Source organism: Zea mays, chromosome 8 (assembly GCF_902167145.1).
Source record: "Zea mays cultivar B73 chromosome 8, Zm-B73-REFERENCE-NAM-5.0, whole genome shotgun sequence".
Classification (NCBI taxonomy): Eukaryota; Viridiplantae; Streptophyta; class Magnoliopsida; order Poales; family Poaceae; genus Zea; species Zea mays.
In genome coordinates, this window is record NC_050103.1 from 14,516,121 (window position 1) to 14,541,079 (window position 24,959).

Consider the following 24,959-nt stretch of genomic DNA (forward strand, 5'->3'; position numbering starts at 1 on the left):
ACTCTACCGATGTAGTTCCATGATTCCTTGATCATGCTTCAAGCTGCTGTTCAAGCTTCTGCATCTGCATTGCATCCTCTGGCACATGTTTCAGGCCTGCTGCTGACCTTGGAAGTGCGGCTGTTCCTTGTGTGCAGCGGGGCTCGGGACCGGTGGATTATGTCTTGGTGATGCTTCCAGGAACACCTCAGACGCCCTCTCTGAATCGCCCTCTGTAATGTGCACGATAGAACACTTATTAACATGCATGCTCCACCATAGTGATGCCATGCTACAGTTTGGTGTCTGGACTGAATTCAGCTGATGTGATGTGATGGTGAAGGGCGGGTCTGGTGCTTACTGAGCCACCAGGTCACGAGTTCAAAGCAGTCGCATTATCATCCTTTTCTCAGCATGTGCATCCGTTTCTTGGCCTTACTCTTCACCCTGCCCAGCACCGCCTTCTTCTGGCTCCCACCGTAGGTTCCTAGGCGACTCTCTGTCGGGCTGAGCCCGTGGTGAAAGGCCAATATCGTTGGTGACCTTGGGTGTTGGCCTGCCAACGAATGGAGGTAAGCGCAGGCGCATCATCACACACGCTTTAGGGTCCGTTCGGTTAGTTTGAAATGCACATGAAACTGTTCCGGCTTATCAAAAATTATATAAATTAGTGAATAGTTTTGATAGAAAATTATTTCGGCCCGTCGTTCCGAAAGAAGCGAACAGGCCCTTAGCTTTCTGATCTCGCTCATGATTATGCAGGAACCACACCCGATCCAAATCAAACTCCGAAAAGCTTGGCTTGGGAGGAGCTATGGAGAGCTGTAGGACCATCCCTCGTGCGCGCCCACCCGATGTAGAACAGTAGAAGTAGGGACGGGGACGAGATCTCCTAAAAATGCGTTCCGCGTTTCCACAGCATGCATGATACTTGATATAGAGTCTAGGGGCTAAAAATCGTTTCTTTTACGAACAATGCCATTGTTCACCATCAATTTCCCTTATATAAAGTAATCACGGGTTGATTTTGTGCTTTTTTAGGGACTATAGATAGTACCGCATGTGTGTTAAAGAAAACAAAAAATAGATTTAGGAACCCTGAAGAAACAGAAGATTTAAAAATAAAATAAAAAGGCATACCCCCTATATAAGACTGTGTTCCTTTTTTTAATTAATGGTAGATATAACAAAATAGAGACTAAAAAAGAAAATGAAAAAGAAATGCCCCTATGCAAGTAACCATGGACAACTTTGTTCTTTTTATCCATCCATATAGTCGATAGTGACCTTAGCTTTATAGAGGATTCAGCTCACCTGTTCTTAAACAAGTTGTGCCCTGGGAAGACTAAAAAAAGGCACACATATTATAGGTTTATGAAATTCCTTCACCATTTGAACCCTCCAATTCCAATCACATAAAAATATCAATTGCAGTTTTGAAAAACTTTGTTGCTACATCAATTTGTATCAGCTGTTAAATAAATAGCCTGACTGAGATGGTTCGATCACTATGTCATTTTCCGGTTATAGTGAGTAAACAATGTTGTACCGATGAAACAGGTTCTCTCCATGCTCTCCGTAATCAGCTAGGCTGAACGTTTGTTTGCCGAACTTGCTTGATGCCGCAAAGGCGGCAGCACCCCTCCACGCGTCTAAAATGGGGTCAGCTGCTCCGACAAGCTTCAGGGGAGCAAGGTAGGGCCGATATTGCCGTATCCCAGACTCCAGCCGAGGGATCATGCCAGGGAACAGGGAGCTCCCGCCAGTGACAAGGATCGACTGGCAGAGGCGCTCCTTCACAGACTCGTCCTCCATTAATCTCCTGAGTGAGATGCTGACCATCTCATCGATGCCGGCCTGGTCGATTCCAATCATGCCTGGCTGGAAGAGGACTTCAGGGCAACGGAACCGCTCGATCCCAATGGCAATTCTGTAATCCTCAGCGGTTAGTGGCCGGACTTTGGGTGGCTCCGGAGTCAGTTGAACAGCTTCGGATTTGGACACAAATGTAGGATCAATCTCCTGCACCGTGGAACATCAAATGGTACCTGATTATAGCTGAAATTGCTGACATCTGAAATGAAACTAAGATAGGATACAATTTTCACCACCAGAAGGAAATCTTGAAGCAGGGACTTTACCTGGAGCTTCGATGAAATTCGAACAAGTTCCGATTCATCATCATCATTGCTGTCATCATCATTGTCTTTGCTCATCTTGTTGTACACTAACCAATCCTCGTCTCTCATTCCAAAAGTGTCCTCACCTTTGCCCCGATCAAAAGCAGCTGAGGCAAGCAGCCGCATCCTTTCTTTCTGAGCTGCATTTAGTCTTTCTCCACGGCCTACACCTGCAGATGAACTATGGTTCCCATTTGTCTGACTACCATTAACTTTCTGTCGCTTCCTCTGCTCAAATTTATCAGAAAGTTCTGAATATCGGGCCCGAAGCTCTTCAAGGTATAACTCTGGGTTCTCCCTACATAGTTGAATGAAACAGTTTACGATAGTAGTATAGAATAGAACGCCTGGCAAATATTGTAAAAAAGATTTGAGATCGTTTATCTAAACATGAGGTAGACCATTCATACAGAATTGTAGAGACATAATACATAGTTGCACAGCCACATTCTCTTTTCCTGTTCAATGCAGCAACAGGGCTCAGACTTTTTCTCTTAAAAAAACACAGGGCCTTACCTTATGCAAGATTAAAAACATGCTTGGAAATACAATTTATAAAGGGTAATCACTATTTGGTATGGCAAAATACAGTGTAGTTGTGTCCTATATTTGGACATTGATCCACAAGGGGTAGTATCTAAAGAAGGAACTTGGTAAAGTGGCTTTGAGATAACTAATACTGAAAATTAACAAGACATGGAATAATAGGAGTATCTTATAAGAAAGCATATAAGGAAGATAAATTTCAAACTGGTTACATCACAACTTACGCACGCCTCTTTTCTTCTTGTTTCTCCCGCAAAGCCTCCTCTTCAGCACGTTTCTGCTTTGCGCGCAATTTGCCCTCTGTTGTGGTTTTAAGTAATATCTGTTTCTTCTTTTCCTTTAACTGGTAAAATAAAATATACAAAAATGGAATGCAACAATGGTCAGAGATTCCAGGGTATGTAATGTAAATTTAAGAGTATGTATCTACAATATACACACAATATCCAGATGTTAGAAGCACATGAATAGAATTCTGTAGATAATAACTGAACAAACACACACCTGTTCTGGCGTCAGTGTCTCATCAGGAACAGATACAAGTGGATACTTATCAACTGCTGAGGCATCTGTTTTCTCATCATTGCCATTGGACTCCCCTTTTGCTTTCCTTAAAGATTGTGATGCTTTTAAAATGGCAGATCTGATTTCCTGCTGGGAAAGATATCCAGAGCTACCTAGAATAGCTGTTGCTTCTTCTTCCTCAGCTTCATCAAGTTGTTCCATTAGTTCCTCCAGATAGGAAAGTTGTTTTTCTAGTTCCACTATCTTCTGAGATCTCTTTGCAGCAGCCATGTCTCGCAAACGCTGACCAGCCTTTTCCTTCAAAGCTGCTTTCCTTGCAAGTTCTTCCTCAGATGGTGGTTCTTCCTTTGGTGGGGGGACCCATGGTAGCTGCCAATACCTCATTTTCTCATCAGCTTCTTCCTTATTGTTCTGCAGCATCAAGTGATCAATCGATTGTGTTACAAGAATGTTCAGTAACAGAGAAAACATATAACTAATATACTTTTGGAAGAAGAGAATCACCATCACAAGTACAAGCACAACGATTCATCAAATCCTATAGAAAGCTCTATGCACCCTATACAAATTCATTCAAAAAAATAATGCAAGAATTCAAAGCTTTGTATAAGAACAGAAAAAATATATACAAGTTATTACTTTAAATATCTGCAACTCTGCCATATAATCAGGAGCTATATAACAATGTTCCTTCTTCAGCTCTTCAGCCTTTTCCCATGAAATACTTGCCCTGTTCAATGTAAAATGGTACTGTTACATGGTAGGAAAAACAAACACTATGAATACTCCAGAAATATACTTCTATCACCTACGTGTGATAGGGATATTTTAGACAGAGAAGCTGCCTCAGAAAATCAGTAATGTGAAATCCACCGATATTGGTTCTGCAGCAAGCCCCCAACACAGGCTGTCCTTTCAAAAACTGAAAAACCAGATCAAACAAGGCTTTTAGTTTAGAAATATACAATTTAATTTGAAATACACAGGGGAGAAAGCCAGTTTCAAGGAGATTTTATTTCACAAAAATACTTTAATGATTCTAGTTGAGTTTTCTTTTCATTATTGACTACTACAGGACCATGTCCATGACCAAGTAGCAAAATCCAAATTGTGGTTCATGCACTCAACGATGAAGTTAAAAAAACTCGGTCGGTAGGGGAAAGACCGCCCCCACGGTATTATATTAAGAAGAAGCTCAATCAGAGCCCCGACCGAGAAAGGTCATGAAAGCTGGCCCCCCGTGCAGCATGAGGGTCCGCCCCCTATATATCGGATCTTTACTCGTGCTTTGAGCCCTCCCAACCCCTACACAAGGATCTGCCCCCATAGGTCAAGTCAATCTCTCATGTGTACACAACCAGGGGAACCAGTGAGTGACCTTTTTTTACCTCAGCCTGAAATTCGCTCTCACTGGGATTCGAACTCAGGACCTAAGGAGTGCTACTCAGACCATCTAATCAACTCAACTAGAGGCCCTTTCGCTCAACGATGAATTTAACATGAGACATTCCATATGTCGAACCCAACAAAAACTGAAATAATATTTTTTCCCAAAACTACATGTGATATCACACTAGATTAAGGCAAGCTTGACTAAAGTTGTTCAGCTAGGAGTATCTGTTAGTGTGTTGTATAGGAGTTACATGTTTGCCCCTTTGTAATGGGCTTTGGCGCACTTGACTCTATATAATACACACCCAACCCCTGGATTAGGGTTAGGGTGACTCATCGCCTTGAAGGGCAGGAAGAGACGCCTGAAAGAGGAGACGACGGATCATGTTGGTAGTGGTGCGGATAATCCGTTCGGCCCAGCCGTTTTGAGGGGAAGTGTAGGGGTGTGAGAGGCGCAACTGAAGTTGTGGGAGAGAAAGAAGGATCGAGAGGCGAAGTTGTCGAACTTGCGGTCGTGATCGCACTGTAGTGCATGAACCAGACGACGGAACTGGGTAGACACCCAAGCGATGAAGCGAAGAAGTGGGTGAGGGTGGGAAAGTTGTCGGACTTGAGCCACAGAGGGAAATTCCAGAGAAAATGAGAGAAGACCAAAGGCCTGAGCAACCCTGGACATGGAAATGGAAAAGGGAAGGTGAGAATGACGGCCGAGCTGGCAGGCATGACAGAGGCGCTCAGAGGAGCCCCGACTACAAGAGATATCTGAGCAGCTGGAGAGCTAGGACATCACGTCATGTCCAGGGTGACCGAGACGACGATGCCAAATGGTGGAGGTGGTGGTAGTGGCAAGAGCAAGGGGGAGGACACGTCGGGATGAAGCAGGGGGGAGGACACGCCGGGGAGGAAGGGAAAGCAAGCCATGGCGGCTATAGGGGAGGGGGCAGGGCTGTGGCAGAGGTGGGAGAAGGAGGTCGTCGGCTGTGGGGTGGGAGGGAGGGAAGAGACAATTGGCTCTGGTACCAAGTTGGAAATGATGAAACCCTAACCCTAATCCAGGGGTTGGGTGTGTATTATATAGAGTCAAGTGGGCCAAAGCCCATTAAAAAGGGGCAAACATGTAACTCCTATACAGCACTCTAACAGTATCAGTGAACAATTTCCCTTAGAAACATGGATAATGATAGCATCTTTGGATATCAATAAAAATATGCTGTAGCTGTAGCTGCATGTGAAAGTAGTCTTCAGCAGTGGTAGTTCCCTTTTTTTTTACCACAGAATTATCAATAGATACAATTCTAAAAAGGATAGACCCAATGCTAGCGGCTCCCGCATGAGTGGGGTCTGGGGAAGGAATAGCCGAGGCAAGCCTTGCCCTTGCATTTTGTAGAGAGGCTGCATTGAACACAGGACCTTTGGCTCAGTGGGAAGGCTTCTCACCACTGCGCCAGGCCTGTCCTTCATCAATAGATAGAATTCTAGTTGTTAAATATTATTAAACATGAAGTGCAATATTGAAAACACATATGCACTGCATTTATATTACTGGATGGAAGACAAAATCAGGCAAACATTTTATATCTGGTGAAAGTTGGAGAGAGGTGTATCTTCGGGACAAGAACTTACTGGAACAACATGACAAGTTCCATGTTCACATGAAATAGCCAGCCCGTCTTCGTTACAGTTTCCAAGTTTCTGATTGTACTTATAACTAAACGCGTTGTCAATGCCAAATGCTACATATCAGATAGAAAGCAGCAGCATCAGCATTGCAAAACTTATGATAAAGTAACTAATGCCATATAACTATATGCAGCTCATAACATCAAGATCAGAGAAATTATTACCTATGGATGGTACACCATATGTCTCGAAAAGTAGTTCTGACATTCGGGCTCGAGAAAAGGACGGATTACATTCACATTCTGTCATAAGAATTGGATGGCCCACCTGTCGAGTGTTGAGCATCATTGTTAGCTTTCAACAACACTCAGCCGAATAACAGTTTGGTTGAAGAAAGAGAAGGCATGAATTTCTGGTATAGGATATATACGAACAGATAACATAGCCCTGTTTGGGAACAAAGTTTTTGGAAACCACAGTTTTTGAAATACTACAGTACACTTCAATCATGACAATACCACAGTTTTAAATACTACAATTTTAGAAACCGAGGTCCAGACCTTAGTTTAGAATACCTTAAAACAACTAAAGTATTTGCAATATTTCAGTTTTGAAAACAGAGACTTTAGCTAGCTTGCCAAACACCATTCTGTATGTAATACTGCAATTTTTGAGAATGCTGCAGTATTCTTCCAAAACTGTGGAAAAACTTCACTCTCAAACACCCCCTAAGTGTCTGCATGTCTGATGCGAATTAACATAACTGAAGCAATGTGCAACAATTACACTATGGGAAGATGGAAGTGCTGAAATAGGAAGCCAACTCTTCCTTGTTTATGTTTTGGTACCATGGACTGGTAAGGAGGACAAACTTAACAGCATAGTTAACTTGACAACCCATGCTCATTTTGTATTTAAAGTAAAGTAGTTTTTTTTCTCGAACACGGGAGAGTTGTGTATCATTATATTAAAGAAGGAAAGGGGTTTGAGAACCCCGAGTACAACCCACACACTAACAGCACTAGCTAACACTTAGACAAACAAACACGCACGTGCTACACCAGAAAAAAACGACCAAGGGCAGCTACATTACTCAACAGGCTCTAGGGCTGAAAGGAAGGAAATCCCCCGAGCCCTGGCCAACACCCACAAGTAAGCCTCTTCTTCAGCAAGGAGCAGGGCCCTAGCCAAATTAGGCGCAGCACCTTCGAACACGCACAAATTACGATGCTTCCATAGGATCCAAGCACCTAGGATAACTAGGGAACTAAAACCTCTTTGGGCCAGATCATGAACTCTCAAGCTTTCTCTGCTCCACCAACCCTACAGGCTCTCATCTTCAGCCAATGGTGGAAGAATTTGTACGTTGAAGCGCCCCAGAAGATTAAACCAAAACTGCCGGGCAAACACACAATTTGTCAGCACATGGTCAATAGTCTCGTCCGCTTGGTCGCAGAATGGACAGGTGGCTGGGTGCGGCAAATTTCTCTTGGCGAGTCGATCTGCAGTCCAACATCTCTTGTGGGCAGCGAGCCAGATGAAGAATTTACACTTGTTAGGTGCCCATGATTTCCAAATACGCTCCCAAGGGCTGAAAGAAATTGAGCCTTGGAAGAAATTTTCACACGCCGATTTACTTGAGTATTGACCGGAAGGGGAAAGCCTCCAGATGTGAGAATCCAAGACATCCGGCTGCAGCTCAAAATTAGCTAAACATTCTGCCAGATCCAGGAACTCCAAGAGCACCTCCACGGATAGGGATCCCTGTATATCCTTAACTCACTCGTGATTTAATAAGGCTTCATGAACTGTGCGTCGATTAATTCTTCTTTTAGGCACCAAGGCAAAGATTTTTGGTGCCAGGTCCTCTAAGCACCGCCCATGCAGCCACCTGTCCTTCCAAAACAGAGTCTGCTTCTCATTCCCGACCACAGTTTCAACAGCCATAGAAAGGAAAGAGTGCACCGATTTATGCAGCTTAATAGGAAAAAGGGTCCATGGCCGCTCGGGTTCAGTCTTCTGTAACCACAACCACCTCGTTCGTAAAGTAGCTCAATACCACCTCGATCGGGTTAAAGTAAAGTAGCTCAATACCACTCATTTATTGTCATTTCATTTGCCTCGCCTTTATGAAAGGCTGCAGCTCAAGTTCCTCCTGGAAATATTAGGACACTCTACTGACTTGAAAATTTCTATTGATGAACTCTGTACAATATAAGAACTCTAAGATCTGCATCTCGAGATAACCCATTATCATCAGATTCATTACACACACTGAACTGATAGTTTATTACATCATACATAAACAACCCAATTCTCTTGTGATTCAACAAGACTAGCTAAACCAGCATTTTTCTTATGTATCGAATGCAATAGTTCAACAACAAGAGAAGAAAAAATATAAATTATTTTGGAAAGAAACCTAGGACAGTGCAAATTTACCTCTGAATCGACACCTAATCGATCAAAGCCATAGTCAAGAATCTGAAATCGATAAATAACACTGTATCAGACAAGAAAAAAAAAGAACAAAAGCAAGGGAAAAAGGAATATGCCCTACGACCCTAGAGTGTAAACATTATGATCCAGAAAAATAAGAAATCACATGTTTTCTTTATATCTTTGAGTTGTAAGATTACAATTTGCATTTACTGCCATTACAGGGGACCATCCGAATCATGAGATGGATGATCACTTGGCTAATAATGGAGCAATTACTCAATATAAAACAGTTTAGGGGGTATTTCACTATTTTGCTTTGACAATGTCTTTTACCATAATGTTTCAACAATGGATTATGGACATAAAAAATATCAGTTAACACATGTAGTACTCCCTGTTCTTAAGGCGTCGCCTAGGCGTCCAGGCGGAGGTCCAACACCTAGGCGCCTTGCCCGCCTACCTCGCCTAGGCGTCGCCTCGGCGTCCAGGCGGTGGTCCAACGCCTTGGCTCGCCTTACCGCTTTAAAAACCATGGTAGTACTTTAGTGGTTTTTTTCCTAATTAAAACGTTAAACGTCTAATGTGATTTATCAATAATGTAGTTGTTTTAATGTGTTCTACAGAAGGGTGATGAAACAGATTGATCACTGGTTTATCTATCTTCAAAATTAAATATGAATAACAAAGAACCATCTATATATCTACTGAGAACTAAAAACTGGTGGATGGTGTCTGAGAACAAACATATTCCATGTACTCGAACTGATAGACAACATCATCGTCAAATGGAGAGCGAACTGCCGATCTTGTGCAGTCAAAGAATTTCATTAGAGATGGGTCAGTGTCCCCAACAATTGAGACAGTTTCACCTGTACCGTGGAAATTAGAATACAATGAGTTGAATAATGAAACTTCCATTAAACCTCTTGCAAGTCTGTTGATTAACACATACATGAGGGTTGAGACCTTGAAAAGGTAAATTTCTGTTCCTTACATATAATCATTCAAAACAATATGAAGCTTACAGAGCTCTCAGCAAACACAATGATAACAGTAGAGATATCTGGTCTTTAGAACATTTTGTAGGATTACTTGTAGCACAAGTACATGAAACAGATAAAAGTAAGTAACATAGGATCATAAAACAAAATCCTATCGAGTCTATGCAGATATGCAGAAAACTAAAATTTCAATTTGTATCCAATTCCCGTGCACTACCACAGAATTAGTGCATGTAGACAATAGTGAAGTCACACAAACAAATGGAAATCAGCTTAGTGGTATTGGAAATCAAACTCTATAACCGTCCCAAATGATCAACGTAGTGTCGCACAAGGCACATAAACAACAAAGAAAAGAGTAAACACTCTTAATCCCCCACGATAATAACGATTTTTAAGAGTAAACTAAAATTCCCACTAGCGGGAAACTGCGGACTCAAGTTCTGAAACCGAACAGCAAGGAGCAACTAAGCAAACACGAGAACAGAAAATCCACATTTCCATGCAGCCTTCAACCACCAAATTAACACGAAATAACATTCTCCGCAGTGTAAGGCGGCGTACCAGTGCTGCGGTGGCGCGGCCTCTGCACGACATTGCGGAACGAAAGGCGCGGCTCCGCCTCGCCCGCCCACCTGCACGGAGGCAACCGCCACTTTACAGAAAACTGGAAGGCCCAGCTAGGGTTTGGGTTTGGGGAGTGCCCGGCGCGGCAGGAGCTCGTACCCGATGCGGAAGGTAGAAGCGCCGTTGTCGATGACGATGGGGGTGGACGACGGGAAGCGTGCAAAGTCGGCCTCCCGCTGAGGGCGGGTCACCGATGACATCTCGCCAGCGGCGGCGGTGACGGAGCTCGCGGGACGCGGGGGAGGAGAGGGGTTTGGACTTGGAGCGTTTGGTAACCTTGTCCTTGTGCTGACTGCTGAGTCGTCTTTCTTCGGGACCGTTCGGATGCTTCACCTGGCCTCGGCGCCTCGCCTCGCTTGCCTTGCCTTGCCTTGCCTTGCCTTGCCGGTGATCCCGAGAAACGACAGAAGGACAAGAGAATTCTTCGGAATCTATTTAAAAAATGCAACTTTTATATTATGGTGATGGTTCGAGAAAATTAACTATTTTATTTGGAGAAATGACGAAATGGAGAGAACTGATCTATACTATACTTAAAGCACCGGTTTCAACGGTCGTCATACGTCATTTTTTTACCAATAACCCCTCACAACTATTTCAAATTAATAACAGACGTCATGCGTCATTTTTTTACAAATAATCCCTCACAACTATTTCAAATTAATCTGCTGCACGTTTATAGATGTCAAACGACGCCCGACACGGGCTAGATGCACGCGGGCAACAACTATGGCACAGGCACGTCATGCCGGCCCGCTAACTGTGTCGGGCCAGCCCGTTAGACTGTCGATCCATTTAATTAAATCAGCGCACAGGCACGTCATGCCCATTTAATTAAATCAGCGCACAGGCACGTCATGCCCGTCTGCTAAATGTTTCGGGCCAGCCCATTAGCCCGTCGATCCATTTAATTAAATCGGCGTAAAATGTTAAAAAACGGTGCAGGATGTGGGGTTCGAACCCATGCCCTAATGGAAAAAGGGCAGGAGACACTAGGTGAAATTGTCTAACCAGTAGAACATCACGCTAAAATGTTTTAATATTGAATATAAATTGTATATAGGTATATACGGTTTTTTGTAAAATAAAAAATAATCGTGTCGGGCTGGGCCGAGGCTACAGCCCAAGCACGACACGACGTTCTTTGCTCTTGCAAGCATTAGGTCGTTTCTGAAACCACATTGGCGCAATTGACTACATGGTGTTTGAGGTTGCTGAATTGGATGGAACATCAATGATTTGTCACACTAACAGCAAAATAAAAGGTTATTTGTTGGTTTTAAACGTTACTAATTGCTACGAAGTAGCGTAATTTATATGGAGCGCATCCAGTTTTTATTGATGCTTGACTTTAGCAATCACTCTATATTTTGATCTATCTTTTTTATAAGTTTGACTTCATGGGACTTATTTTATAAACTTGATCTCACAAATTTTCTCTTATTTGTTCTCTGTATGATGAAATTATGTCATTTTATAATCTCTGTTCATTCAGTCAATCGTTGTGAACTCTCTTCTAATCGCCCACTTTATTGGCTGTGTTGTACAAAGACATATTTCCATGAAGTAAACAATAACATCAGTTAGCCAAATCAAAAAATATATTATACAGAGAGCGGAGACAATCAATAAAAATCTTGAATTTTTTTTGATAGATAGTTTACGTGGGTATTGTTGTAAGCCGTCGCAACGCACGGGGAACCGACTAGTATTTCATTAATGATTGTGTACACATATATATACATCTTGAACAGACGTGAAACTGCTATCTCAGACAGACACAACCCTTCACTTGTTAACTGCTTAATCTAGATTAATGGACGAGATTAATCCACGTCACTGATCCTCAACACTCCCCCTTGATCGAGTCCATGTCTTGACGTGATCATCGTTAAAGTATTAGAATCATATCCAATGAATCCGTCATGCAAACATCTTCTTCCAAAAAAAAAACCTCGTAGGAAAAAATGGATAGATAGATGATATAGCATGTGCATATGTTGATATTGCCTCATTAAAAACTTTACATGAGAAAACCTTATAAGGGAAAACTCATCTCTACTACTTATTAAGTAAGCAATAGTAGTCTGCCTCTGACAAGTTCTGCCGTTCTGCCTCTGAACCCGTTCTGCTCAGAACCGCGCCAAAAAAATTCTTGTTCTTGCAACCAGAGACATTAGTCCGAGCAACAAACAACACACACCAACGTGTCTGAGCAACAACCAACACACACCAACGCTTATAAGTCACGTTTCAATGCTCTGGGTGGCCGGTATGGCACTAATCAAATAATACCATAGCAGTGCCTGTGTTCGAGCGGTGTATGCGGCCCAACGATGGTGCGGCCCATTCTTCAGCCCATCCTATACCGCGCCTGCCTTCTACACCCTAGGCTATGGCGCCTGCCGCCTCCACTCTAGCGACGGCGCTCTGCAGGATGCCCACGACCTCGACCTCCTCCCCCACGACCACGGCCTCAACCGCTCCGCCAGCTCCGCCATTTACGCACACGACTTCAACCTCGCCCGATTCAGCGCACGCACGACTTCAACGGCGCGCAGGCTCAGGCTCCGCGACGGCCGCCACCTCGCCGAGAGCGGCGTGCCCCGGGATCAAGCTAGGTTCGCCGTCGTCTTCTCCCATGGATTCATTGGCTCCCGAGAGGACACCGTCCGCGCCTCCCAGGTACCGACCGATCCAAGCACCACCACCACCGCCAATGGGGGACGTCCACGACCCCGCGTCCTTCTCCCCGCTCTCCTCCGACGCTGGCCTCTCCCCGCACTTCCCTCCCGCGCTCGCGGACGCCGGCGCCGGCGCGCTGGACCTGTCCTTCACCTCCACCGCCTCCGCCTCCACGTCCTCCTTCACCACCGCGACCACGTTCAGCGCGCGGAGCTCGCTGTCGCTGCCGTCCTTCTCCTCCTCCACCTCGCTCTCCCCGCGCCCGCACTCCTCCTCCGCTTCACTCGCCCGCCAGGTTCATGGACGTACGGGCGAGATCTGGAGCGCGCCTCTGCCGGTGTCCTTGAACGAAGACGACCTAGCAAAGATTCCCCTTTTCTTTGGTAGCATCGGTAGGTGGAGCTGCCAAACGCTATCCCATCCGCGTGTCGTCATGTGCTGGGTGAAAGCTTCTTCTCGAAGGAACAGCAGCTGCTTGCCTCTCTCATCTTGCTAGCTTGCACAGTACAGTACAATTCTAATCTTGTTGCCATGTCATGCTTCCCAGCAGGATCAAGGTCGTTGCCGTCTCCAGGTCCATCAAATGCGACAAGGTCGAGCGCGCGCAATTCTGCTCTGAAGTCATCTCCTTTCAACATGTTGATTTTGATCTGATTCTTCTACTATAAAGTGTTGGACATGTTAATCATATATATTCAACCCAAAAAAGAAATCCCAGTGTTCCGGTACTTTCAGTTTTATAGTTGAAAAAACACTTGCATTTGTTGCTGCTTAATATCTCTTTTACAATTACATTATTTTTTATCTGTCTATTTGTAAACACAGAGACCAGCACATGCCTTGTCAACAATTGATAGCAACAGCGGTTATGGAGCTGAGCAAGGTGAAAAGGTACCGTGTGGTGGTATCAGCAATTTTCATTGCATTAACAGGCTAATTCAGATACTTATCTAACATCTATACTATGTGAAGCTTTACATAAATATTTCATGGAGAAAACTGGACACAAAGATAGGTCGTCTTTTATTTATAAGTTCTTTGACGCAGATTGAGGATTTGTTGAGCAAAGGATTATTGTTTTTTTACTTCTTATTGTTACGATATCTGATTCTCTAATTATTAAGGGTTACTGTTTTCTAATGTATTACTTCTTAGTTTAAAGCAGATTGTCATGCTCTGTTCTTAAATTTCATGTATAAGCTTCTTCAGTGTCATAAAATGTCATGCTGATTGCTAATGCAGAAACTCAGGGCAGCTATTGCTGCAACCTACTATACGGACCTTGGTATTGAAGATTCAGACATATTTGTCTCTGATGGTGCCAAATGTAACATATCTCGCTTGCAGGTGCCAAAGCAGATTTGACTCTCCCATTCTTAAATTTACAATTCATCTTAAATTGTTTGCTAATGATTCTCCTAATTCAACATTTTAGGTACTTTTTGGATCTAATGTGACAATTGCGGTCCAAGATCCATCATACCCTGTAAGAGAGCTCTTGAATTACTTGTAACTGTCAGTTACTTACACTTTTCATATTACTGATTCTAGACTTATGTGTGATGATAATTGTGATATGTTTTTTTGTCGTATATAATACTTACCGATTAGTTGTTACCATTTTACATGTTGTCTATTGAAATTAATGCATGTCTTCCATTTTTGACAGGCATATGTTGATTCAAGTGTTATCACGGGCCAAACTGGCTTATATCAGCAAGATGTTCAGGAGATAGTGTGGTCGTTCTATGTACGACCTTGCAGGCAGGGTGCCGACAGCCCAAAATTGACACCCTGGGTTGTTGCCTGGAGGCACAGCCAAACTGGCCAACATGTTTTATAAAATCATAGTTGTCTCTCTTTTGTTTCTATTTGGGCATGTCTTTTCTTTTTTAAACATAAGGCAAGAGCTTTGCAATTAATGAACACACCCACCCCTCTGCACACCGGGAATAAACATCAAACACAAACCACTATGCACCAAAACTTTATAGCAGTATCCCATGTAGACTTGTCACTTGTCCTTGATCTCTATCAAAAAGTCTATCATGGATGGCACTTTTGCACTAAGTTTTGTGAGTGCGTGAGTTTATTGTAGTGTTTTTGTGTGTATAGGCAGGCTCTGCTTTCATAGGGGCTCCTTACCCCCCTCTCATTTTCTCATATTCTTACTATAAAAATATGCAGCTCTTCTTCGTTTCAGAAAAAAATACAGTTATCCATGTATTTGATGTTATATGATACAATATTCTGTGGGTTTCTTGTAATCTTGTGTTGCTATCCGTTATGCAATAATAGAACATGAATTACTTATTTTTGTTTAGTGTATGTATTAAAATGATTGTTTTATACTATATAGGTTTTGTAGACTCCAGCTATAGAGCTATGTTAGAGTATCAATATTTTTGTAAAATCCGATAACCCATTTTGTAGACTCCGATAACCTGGTATACTTTGTAAATTTTAGTAAATTCATGTCTATTTACTATGAATGGGGAAGTAAACAAGGTTTTCTTTCATTTTAAATGCAGGGTTATACAATCATATCTTGCAGAACTGACAATATTTTTTTGCCCTCATACCAAGAATCAGTTCCTTATATTGCTTGACAACCGGCCATGGTTGCTAGATCAGGATACAAAACCTTGCTCATCTATGGTAATTGATGGTTACTAAGGTCTGTTGTTCTTGTTGTTTTATGTAAACCTATGGTAGTATCTCTTTCTTGCTTAAGTTTTACTACGCTCCCAACAAACTGATTCTTGCTGTTTTTTTGCTCCAGTTAAGGTTTCCCCTCTCACCAACTCTAGGAATAGGAAAAAGAGGGATGAAACTGATTCTTGGTGTTTCGTATAATGCCTTGAACAAGTGAGTGATGCATACATTTAATTTTTATTATTGACAGGACATCATTGTTTTCTTTTTATGGCCATTTTAGAACGACAGGGATGTCTCGCTACAAATTATTTTCTATTCTTTTTCAGGTATCTTCCTCCAGAATGCTTTGACCTCAGCAAAACACCATTTATTTCATCTAAGGTAATTATATCTGGCAACTGTTCAACCTGTTAATGCGCTAACTGGTGAAAGTATATTATGGTTCTTGTTCTACTCATCCAGTAGCATAGTATATTCAGTAGCATAATATATTCAGGTGTCAAAGGTAACAGGTCTCCTCACTTTAAAAACTGGTTTTGGAATGTTTCAATTGGGAGGAGGTATCATGTGATGGTTTGGCTGTACTTCATAAGTTGGTCTATTTATTTCGTGTGCTTGTTCAGACACTGTTCTCTGCATGCCAATATCTAGCTGATGAAGCATCCTCATTACCAAGTGAGCAAAAAGAGCCCAGGCTTTACAAGCAACATGTTGATAGTCTGCACCAATTGTTTATATATGTTAGTGGCCACATTGAAGACTGGGATCAAATTAATTTAGCAAGGGCTGAAGGTCGCCTCTTCAATAAACTCAAGTGGCCAAATGATCCCAAATTGGTATTTTCTAAGTACTGAATGCACATTTTGCTATTGTGTCTTTATTTTTTTGGTAGCCTGCATTTTTCTTTAGTCATTAGTCTGATCTGTTCTTTTGTAATCTGCCCAGAAAGACTTGATCAAGAGATTGTATTCACTTCTGACAATTAAAGAATCTCCTCCAACTATCCCTAAAAATTTAGAAGCAAGGCGAAGACTTCACTTCTTTTACGAACTCACTGTTCATGGAAATGCCTGTTGCACGGCCTGTTTCGGAAATGGTCTCCTTTAGTCTATTTGCTTGTTCATTTAGTTGTGGACTTGCCACTTCTCTTTTTGTTGCAATTTGATTATTTTATTCTGTGCATTTTTCCCCTGGTTTGGTTGTTCAATTATACTATTTTCTTACATTCTGTGTCTTCATGTTTTGTTATGCAGTGTGTTTACTCCATATTACTCTGAGATTGTACTCTACAACATGGCTGAACTTCAGAAGAAAAACGAAGATGGTATAACTACACTGTTTTATCTCCAGAAGATTTACCCAGGTCTGGGCTTTACTTCTTTCCGTTTTCCATGAGCGCTGAAAGGAATACCTGGATTCTCTATAGTGTAACCTTCTCTTGTGATCCTTCAGTTATATCTGTTTTCCTGTTGTGATGTGTATGTCTAACAAACTTGGAAGTTAAAATTTCTTCCAAAACGGTCGTGTTTCTCCCCCAATTACTTGTGCATGTCTCCGCCATAAATTTAGGGCATTGCAATTGCTAGATGGTTATTTCTGCAGTGCTACACTGACAAAACAACAGCATACCTGTGATTTTTCTTCAGTTACCAGTGCTAGATGGTTATTTCTGCAGTTGCAGTACATCTTGATCATGTAACTTAAGATCTAGCGCTACAGCCTACAGTTAAGTGTACTCTCTTGCTGATCGATCAGACAACAGCATCACCTAGCATTCCTGTGATTTTTCTTCAGTTACCAGTGCTGATTTCAAAAGTCAACAATGTCATATATCTAAGAATGGAGGTAGTACAATTTATCTGTAATTTTTATTGAGCCGATCACTGCATTTCGTCAGGTCCTTGCTACTGGAGTTACAACATGACTGTTAGACAGAGCTGGACGACACATCCTTCTCAGTTCTCATTGTAATTGTCGCTTCCCTGTGAAATAACTAGCCTGCATGCTTTCTTTGTAACTATTGACTTAACACTGTCTTCAAATGACAGATTTCTACCTCTGGCATGACTCTATGCCTTCTTGCCATTTCTGTGGTATTTTTCTCAAGGTATGTTCAAGTTTCTTTATCTAGGATTCGAGTGAGAAGATGATAAAACTTTATTGGTAATGCGTGCCTTATGCAGATCCTGTACAATATCTACTGAGGTTTCTTCTAATCCTTTTTTATGGTTCGTTTTTTTCCAGGATAACATTTCATAGGATTCTAACTCGTACTACATCTTAACAATGATCTCCCTTTGTTGGTATTGTGGTATGTGTCAGTTTTGTTTCTTCTGAAAAAATGGATACAGATGTGGAACCTATGCCAAAATAATGACCCGTGCAACTGTATATGTTCAGTCTTTCGTCATTACCTTCTCGTTTGGTATGGGTGCCATTCCATGGCTCATGATGTCTACTTCTTTCTCTACTTCTTTGCTAGCTCATTGTCTGCCTGAACTCCTCACTGCCCTCATTTCTTCTCCGCCATGATGTGTGTGCATAGGAGGATGTTCGTGGCCACACAACAGCAAGAGACAGGTACACAGGACGCCTAGGCGGCGGCGACGCGGGGAGGCCGCGAAGGACGCCACACGGGGGCTGCGGCACGAGCTCGACGCCGAGCGGGCCTCCGCGGAGACAGTAGCCAGATCTGGCCATTGAGTGCCCCGACGCCGCTGCTTACTCATCCATCGCCGCGGTGACCTGCTCCCCCTCGGGCATATCTGTCCATTGACACCAAGCATGTTCTTTCCTGAACTGTTCTAAAAGTTCAGTTTCATGGTTGTTTATTCTTTTGATCAGGAAGGAGAGAAAGGGAGAATCGGTTAGAAGAAAGAAGAGTCCGAAAGCTAAGTAATTTACCTCAACTTTACTGCCCATGTTATTAAGATCTATTGATGATCGTCCCACTTACTCCTAGGATGCACAGACTTAATGGATCCTGGACTAACATATTTATCACGGGTTTTGGGTTGTCTTCCTTCCCAGTTTTGTTTTACCAGTGGAGACACAGAGATTGGAGGACAGAAGGGCGCAGCACAGGACTACAGCGAGGTGGGAAGGCCAGATCAAGCAGGAGACAACAAGAGGTGGGCTGCTGCTCATTCACAATTTGATATGTTTGTTTTTCGTTGTTACAGCTGAACTGTACATGCAGTTTGAAACATGCTGTTACTGATGTGTTTGTCTGTTACAGGATGTGATAAATGGTGATCTCTGCGAGCAGTATCCCTCCCTCCCAGCTGATATGCAGAGGAAGATTGTTGATCAGTTGGATAGAACTCCGACGCCTGCAGCACTGCTTGGTGAGGATTGCCAAGGAGGAAGACTAGAACAGGCAAGAGCAGCGCTAATCAGTGACAGAGCATGATGCCATCCAGATGGGACAAGATAAGTAAGCAGTCTTATATAGTTTGCCCACTCGAGTTTTGTATATCTTGACATAAATGAATTATGCAAATGTTGCTAGAGTTCTTTTAGGTTGAAGCTTTTGCTTAGTTCAGTGTTGCTATCGGAAAGCTAAAATTATTTTCTTGCCACCTCCTCTGCATTGTTTTACTGCTTCAGCTCATGGTGCTTCTAATCGAGTACTATAGAAAGCATCTCTCTTGATAAATCGTTGTGTGCAAATATATGGTTCTTATATAATCCATCATCAGAGTATGAGGCGTGCTTTATTCTGTGTGCTTCCCACAAAAAAGAGTAGCCTATTATAAACTTTGTATTAGAGCACATGACGTTCTAAGTTTTGACCACATTTCTCTGCTATTATAATGCAGCCATAAAGATTCAATTTTTATGTTGGGCACCATAAAGATGTTTGGCACCATTCTTCCCAAACATTTATCTACTATTATAATGCGTGCTTTATTCAATTTTTAGGATTGTTAGGAGTGAAGTCTTAGTCTCAAGATAGCATATTGCTGTTTGCCTATATTATTTAGTGTCGATTATAATTAGTATTGTTGTTTAGTGCTTGGTTCATACTACATCTAGGCAGTGTTCTAAAAGTTTGGGAGGAATGGAATAGGATAACGGTCGGCTAACATACATCTTTTCTTCAGCAGCCGTGGTAATGAATTTGAATACTGTAGTTACTATAATGAATGTTTTTTAACTTCTCTACTCTTCTTTACTAATCTTTTAGAACAGTGTCCTTTTCTATTATTTTTATTACTTCACTGTGTTGATTGTCTTGGTGTTTATACTCTTCTTCAGTTGTTCTCTGTGCCAACTGTGGTCTTGTACGAGCCTTCTCTTTGGTAGCCTAATAGGATTTTGTGTCTTTTGTTTATCTTTGGTATTTAATCTTATACTAAATTGGCTCGTTTGATTTTCAGGGAATGTTATGGTGTTCTCTGGTTTGTCATCGAGAATAGCTCTTTCTCTTTCGTCAAGGGTTTCACCAATGGCTTGTAACAACTGGATGTAGAACATTTTTTGTTTTTTAATCGATGTAGTGTGTTTTTGCGTTACAGTCCATTGTGGCTATGGGGGCGGCACATGTAGTGTGTAGTCATCGTGAATTTAATAGTAACTAGCTCTGCAGTTGTGATTGGTTTATGAATGTGTTTGGTTGGACCTATCAATTGGATGTTTGTTGGCTACATCACATATTCTTTTAAGTTTACTTTGTGTGGTCGTTGATGTTGTATTTATAAAGTGCAGGTTCATTGTTTTAACTCCCGTGGCAACGCACGGGCATATACCTAGTATAAAGAAAAGAGTGCAATATGATGTTGAACAGGTCATATATCAGAGATGCATACTCCCCCTGATTTCTGCAAATCTCTAAGTCGTCTCATTCCAATCCTCTCAACACATTTCGAGAATGTTGAGTATGGTAGAGATTTAGTGAATAAATCAGCAAGATTATCACAAGACTTAGTTTGTAGAATATTTATCTCCCCATTGTTTTGCAACTCATGAGGATAAAATAACTTTGGGGCAATATGCTTTGTAATATTGCTCTTAATATAACCTGTCTCCATCTGAACAACACATGCAGCATTATCTTCATAGATAATGGTTGGAGATTCAATGGAACCAATACCACATGACTGTAGTATATGATTTATCATTCTGCGAAGCCATACACATTCACGTGAGGCTTCATATAATGCAATTATTTCAGAATGATTTGTGGATGTAGCTACCAAAGTTTGTTTGGAAGATTTCCAAGAGATAGTTGTTCCACCTTGTAAAAACACAAAGCCTGTCTGAGATATGGCATTATGGGGATCAGATAAATAACCAGCATCTGTGTATCCAATTAGAGTGGGATCTTGATTTGTTCCATAGAAAAGACCAAGATCTCTAGTGCCATTGAGATATCTAAAGATATTTTTTATTCCCGTCCAGTGGCGTTTGGTAGGGGCTGCACTGTATCTTGCAAGTAGATTCACTGCAAAAGCAATGTCTGGACGTGTACTATTTGCAAGATACATGAGAGCACCTATGGCACTGAGATATGGGTAATTTTGTCCCAAGATCTCCTCATTGTCATCCCTAGGTCGAAAAATATCCTTCTCCATATCTAGAGACCGGACGACCATAGGGGTTCTAATTGGATATGACTTGTTCATATTGAACTTTTCCAATATTTTCTGGACATAGGCTCCTTGGTATATAAAAATTCCAGAAGGTAAATGCTCAAGTTGTAAACCTAAGCAAAATTTGGTTTTACCCAAATCCTTCATTTCAAACTCCGTCTTTAAATGATGGCGTGCTTCATTAATATCATTCTCATTTCCAATAATGTTGAGATCATCAACATATACCGAGATGATACAAAATCCAGTCGGTGATTTTTTAATGAAGACACAAGGGCAGTCATCATTCTTAGTGTATCCCTTTAAAGAAAGGAATTCACTTAAGCGATTGTACCACATTCGCCTTGATTGATTTAAGCCATATAATGACTTTTGCAATTTTACACAATACATGTTACGGTGTGCCTTTTGATTCGGTATATTAATTCCATCAGGAACCTTCATATAGATTTCCGAATCCAGTGACCCATATAGATATGCGGTCACTACATCCATCAACTGCAAAGATAGATGATTTTGTACTGCCAATGATATCAAGTATCGGAATGTTATGCCATTCATCACTGGAGAGTAAGTCTCATTATAATCAATTCCGGGCTTTTGCGTGAAGCCTTGTGCTACCAACCTTGCTTTATATCTCACCACTTCATTTTGTTCATTCCGTTTCCGGACAAAAACCCATTTGTATCCAACAGGAAAAATGCCTCGAGGTGTGGGCATTACTTCTGAGAATACTTGTCTTTTATAAAGCGAGGTTATCTCTGCTTCAATTGCTTCCTTCCATTTACCCCAATCTGAGCGTTTTTTACACTCTGTCATGGATTGGGGTTCTGGGTCAATGAGGATGTCAGCAATTTCCTCAGAGAAATAGGTGTCGACAATGGTAGCCTTTCGGTCAAAAGACTTTCTAGATTCGATGTAATTAATGGCAAGTTCGTTCACCCTTAAAGGTTCATCGACATTTCCCAGGTCGATAATCCTCGAGTTTTCCGATGCCCCCACTTTGGATATGCGCATTCCTAAAGGGGTTTGTGGATCATGTCCACTTTCATCAATGGTTAATTGATGTGCATTCACCGTCTTTCTCTACTTTAAAGCAGATAAATCCTGCTTGGATGCCATGTTTCTTCCCCTTTTGTTTCCAACTTGGGGTTGAGTGGTTTTATTTGGTACCTCCACTCTTTCAGGTGCATTCCTTGCAGGAATAAAAGACTTAATAACACCTTTGTAATTAGTGAATGCATCTGGCAGATTATTTGCTAAATCTTGCAAAGTAATGATCTTTTGAACTTGAAGTTCAGATTCATTAGTACGTGGATCAGAGGATGAGATACTTTTAGCATCCCAGTCAATTTCTCGGCGTTCTTTTTGGTACTTATTATCTCCCCCTAATGCCGGGAAATGTTCCTCATTGAATATGCAGTCAGCAAACCGGGCCGTAAATAGATCCCCTGTTAGGGGTTCTAAATACTTAATGATTGACAGAGACTGATAACTCACATAAATCCCTATTTTTCTGTGGGGGCCCATAGCGGTTCGCTGGGGTGGTGAAATGGGTACAAAAACTGCACATCCAAATTTACGCAAATGGGAAATATTTGGTGGATTACCATGTACTAACTGCATGGGAGAATATTCATGATATGCAGTTGGTCGTAATTGGATTAAGTCAGCAGCGTGTAATACTGCGTGACCCCAACACGAAGAAGGCAACGAACAATTCATTAGCATTGGTCGTGCAACAAGCTTGACCCTTTTTATCAAGGATTCAGCCAAACCATTCTAGGTATGGACATATGGAACAGAATGTTGCACTTGAATACCCAAAGCCATACAATAGTTATTGAAGGCTTTTGAGGAAAATTCAGCGGCATTGTCCATGCGGATTGATTGAATCCGATTTTCAGGGTAATTTGCCTTTAATTTGATAATTTGAGACATTATCTTGGCAAAGGCATGGTTTCGTGTGGACAATAAGCACATATGTGACCATCTCGTAGATGCATTAATTAAAACCATGAAATACCTGAAAGGTCCAGATGTTGGCTCTATTGGACCACAAATATCTCCTTGAATTCTTTCAAGAAACTTTAGTGGTTCAGCTTGGATTTTAAGATATGATGGTCTTAAAATCAATTTCCCCGTAGCACATGCAGTGCATATAAATTCAGAATTTTTGGGAAATTTTGCATCAGTCAACTTATGACCAATAGAATTGTTGGTAATTTTTCTCATCATCCCAATGCCAGGATGTCCAAGTCGATCATGCCAAATATAATTTGGAATGAATCAACATTTTGAAAAATTACCTTATATATAACATGATTTATGGATTTGATGTATGTATAGTACAATCCAGATTCGAGAGTTGGAATTTTTTCACATATTTGTTTGTCATATCCAGTAAGTTTGGTAAGAATAAGAAATTCTTCTTTATCTTCATCATATGTTTCCACATGAATACCATTCTTACGAATATCTCTATAGCTTAACAAGGTACGTGTTGAATCAGGATACAATAAAGCATCATCGATTACAATTTGTGTACCCATTGGGAGAATAATAGTGGTTCGACCAGAGCCCACAATCATCGCATCACGACCAGCGATGGTTAAAATATTTCCTTCTCTTTTTTTAAGAGTTTGGAAATATTTAATCTCCCTAAGCATAGAGTTTGTGGCTCCACTGTCCACAAGGCATAATTCTTCCTCTGATGGATTGACTTCAGCAGACATCTATAAATGGAACAAGAATTGTGATTAAATTCTTTATTATTTTTTTCCACTTATAGAGATACATACAATAAAAGTCATAAGTGTATTATTACAATACATATGGGTTTATACAAACAAGTGTATAACCACAAATTGTTGAACAGGAGTCATGAAGGTTCTATAATATTACAACACTTGAATAATTGTCGATATCAATAATATATTTGGAGATCTAGGATAAGTCCCCAAACATGTCACCTGAGGCATACTCTATTAGCATGTCATCAGTGGAGAGGTCCATAGTTGGCTTGTTGTTGTCCGACGATTCTTTTGGAACCGAAGATGAACCACCAACTTCCATTTTAGCATCGTTGAAGTGTGCTTCACAATTTGGACCCTTTTGTTTCTTCTCTCGGATGGATTTTAAGTACAGATCAACCAGATGTTGTGGAGTACGACAAGTAGCAGCAAAATGCATATTACATCCACACTTGTGACAAAATTTTCCATTATCACGGGATATAGTTGCATTTTTGTGTGCCCTCTAGTTAGCCTTGTGCCTGCGGTTCTTAGTGAAATTGCGACCATGGTTATGACTACCAGGGGAGTTCTTTGGTGGTCCATTGAACTTCCTTTTGTTCACGTGCTTATTTTGGACATTATGAACCTCAGGCAATGCTGCTGAGCCCGTAGGGCGCATGTGATGGTTCTTCAAGAGAAGTTCAGCATTTTTTTCAGCCTGGGTTAATGAATGAATAAGTCGTGAATAGACCTGGTGTCTTTCCTTGCGGTATTGATTGCACAATACCCTATCCGAAGGATGCATAGTTGAGAGAGTTTTCTCTATCTTTTCAGCATCCGTCGGTTCCTTTTCGCAAAATCTTAACCTTGTAGAAATGTCATGAACAACATGATCATAATCAGCCACAGATTTGAAATCTTGTAGGCGAAGGTGATTCCATTCATGCCGAGCATCAGGAAATATAATTTCCTTCT

General features: G+C 41.5%; 1 protein-coding gene and 1 long non-coding RNA gene across 4 annotated transcripts; one reads left to right on the top strand and one right to left on the bottom strand.

Moving 5' to 3' along the window:
* Positions 1 to 1,348: 1,348 nt before the first annotated feature.
* LOC100383901 (uncharacterized) lies at positions 1,349 to 10,666 on the bottom strand. 3 transcript variants are annotated; one of them, XM_020542267.3, is made up of 12 exons: positions 10,412 to 10,666; positions 10,250 to 10,320; positions 9,429 to 9,553; positions 8,685 to 8,726; positions 6,467 to 6,569; positions 6,246 to 6,355; positions 4,043 to 4,152; positions 3,870 to 3,960; positions 3,210 to 3,641; positions 2,930 to 3,048; positions 2,121 to 2,457; positions 1,349 to 2,027 (listed from the first exon to the last, which is right to left on the bottom strand). In XM_020542267.3, the coding sequence occupies exons 1-12, from the start codon at positions 10,510 to 10,512 to the stop codon at positions 1,956 to 1,958; spliced, it is 1,713 nt and encodes a 570-aa protein (XP_020397856.1). In that variant the 5' UTR covers positions 10,513 to 10,666; the 3' UTR covers positions 1,349 to 1,955. The 3 variants fall into 3 exon arrangements, with proteins under 3 accessions (XP_020397856.1, XP_020397855.1, NP_001349153.1); NM_001362224.1 differs by having other exon boundaries at positions 1,374 to 2,001; positions 10,412 to 10,582; XM_020542266.2 differs by lacking the exon at positions 9,429 to 9,553 and having other exon boundaries at positions 1,364 to 2,001; positions 10,412 to 10,661.
* A 3,594-nt stretch (positions 10,667 to 14,260) lies between these two features.
* Positions 14,261 to 14,726, top strand: LOC103634822 (uncharacterized). The gene is made up of 3 exons (XR_002264083.1): positions 14,261 to 14,344; positions 14,433 to 14,483; positions 14,667 to 14,726. It is a non-coding gene; the product is annotated as an uncharacterized lncRNA (long non-coding RNA).
* The last annotated feature ends 10,233 nt before the right edge of the window (positions 14,727 to 24,959 follow it).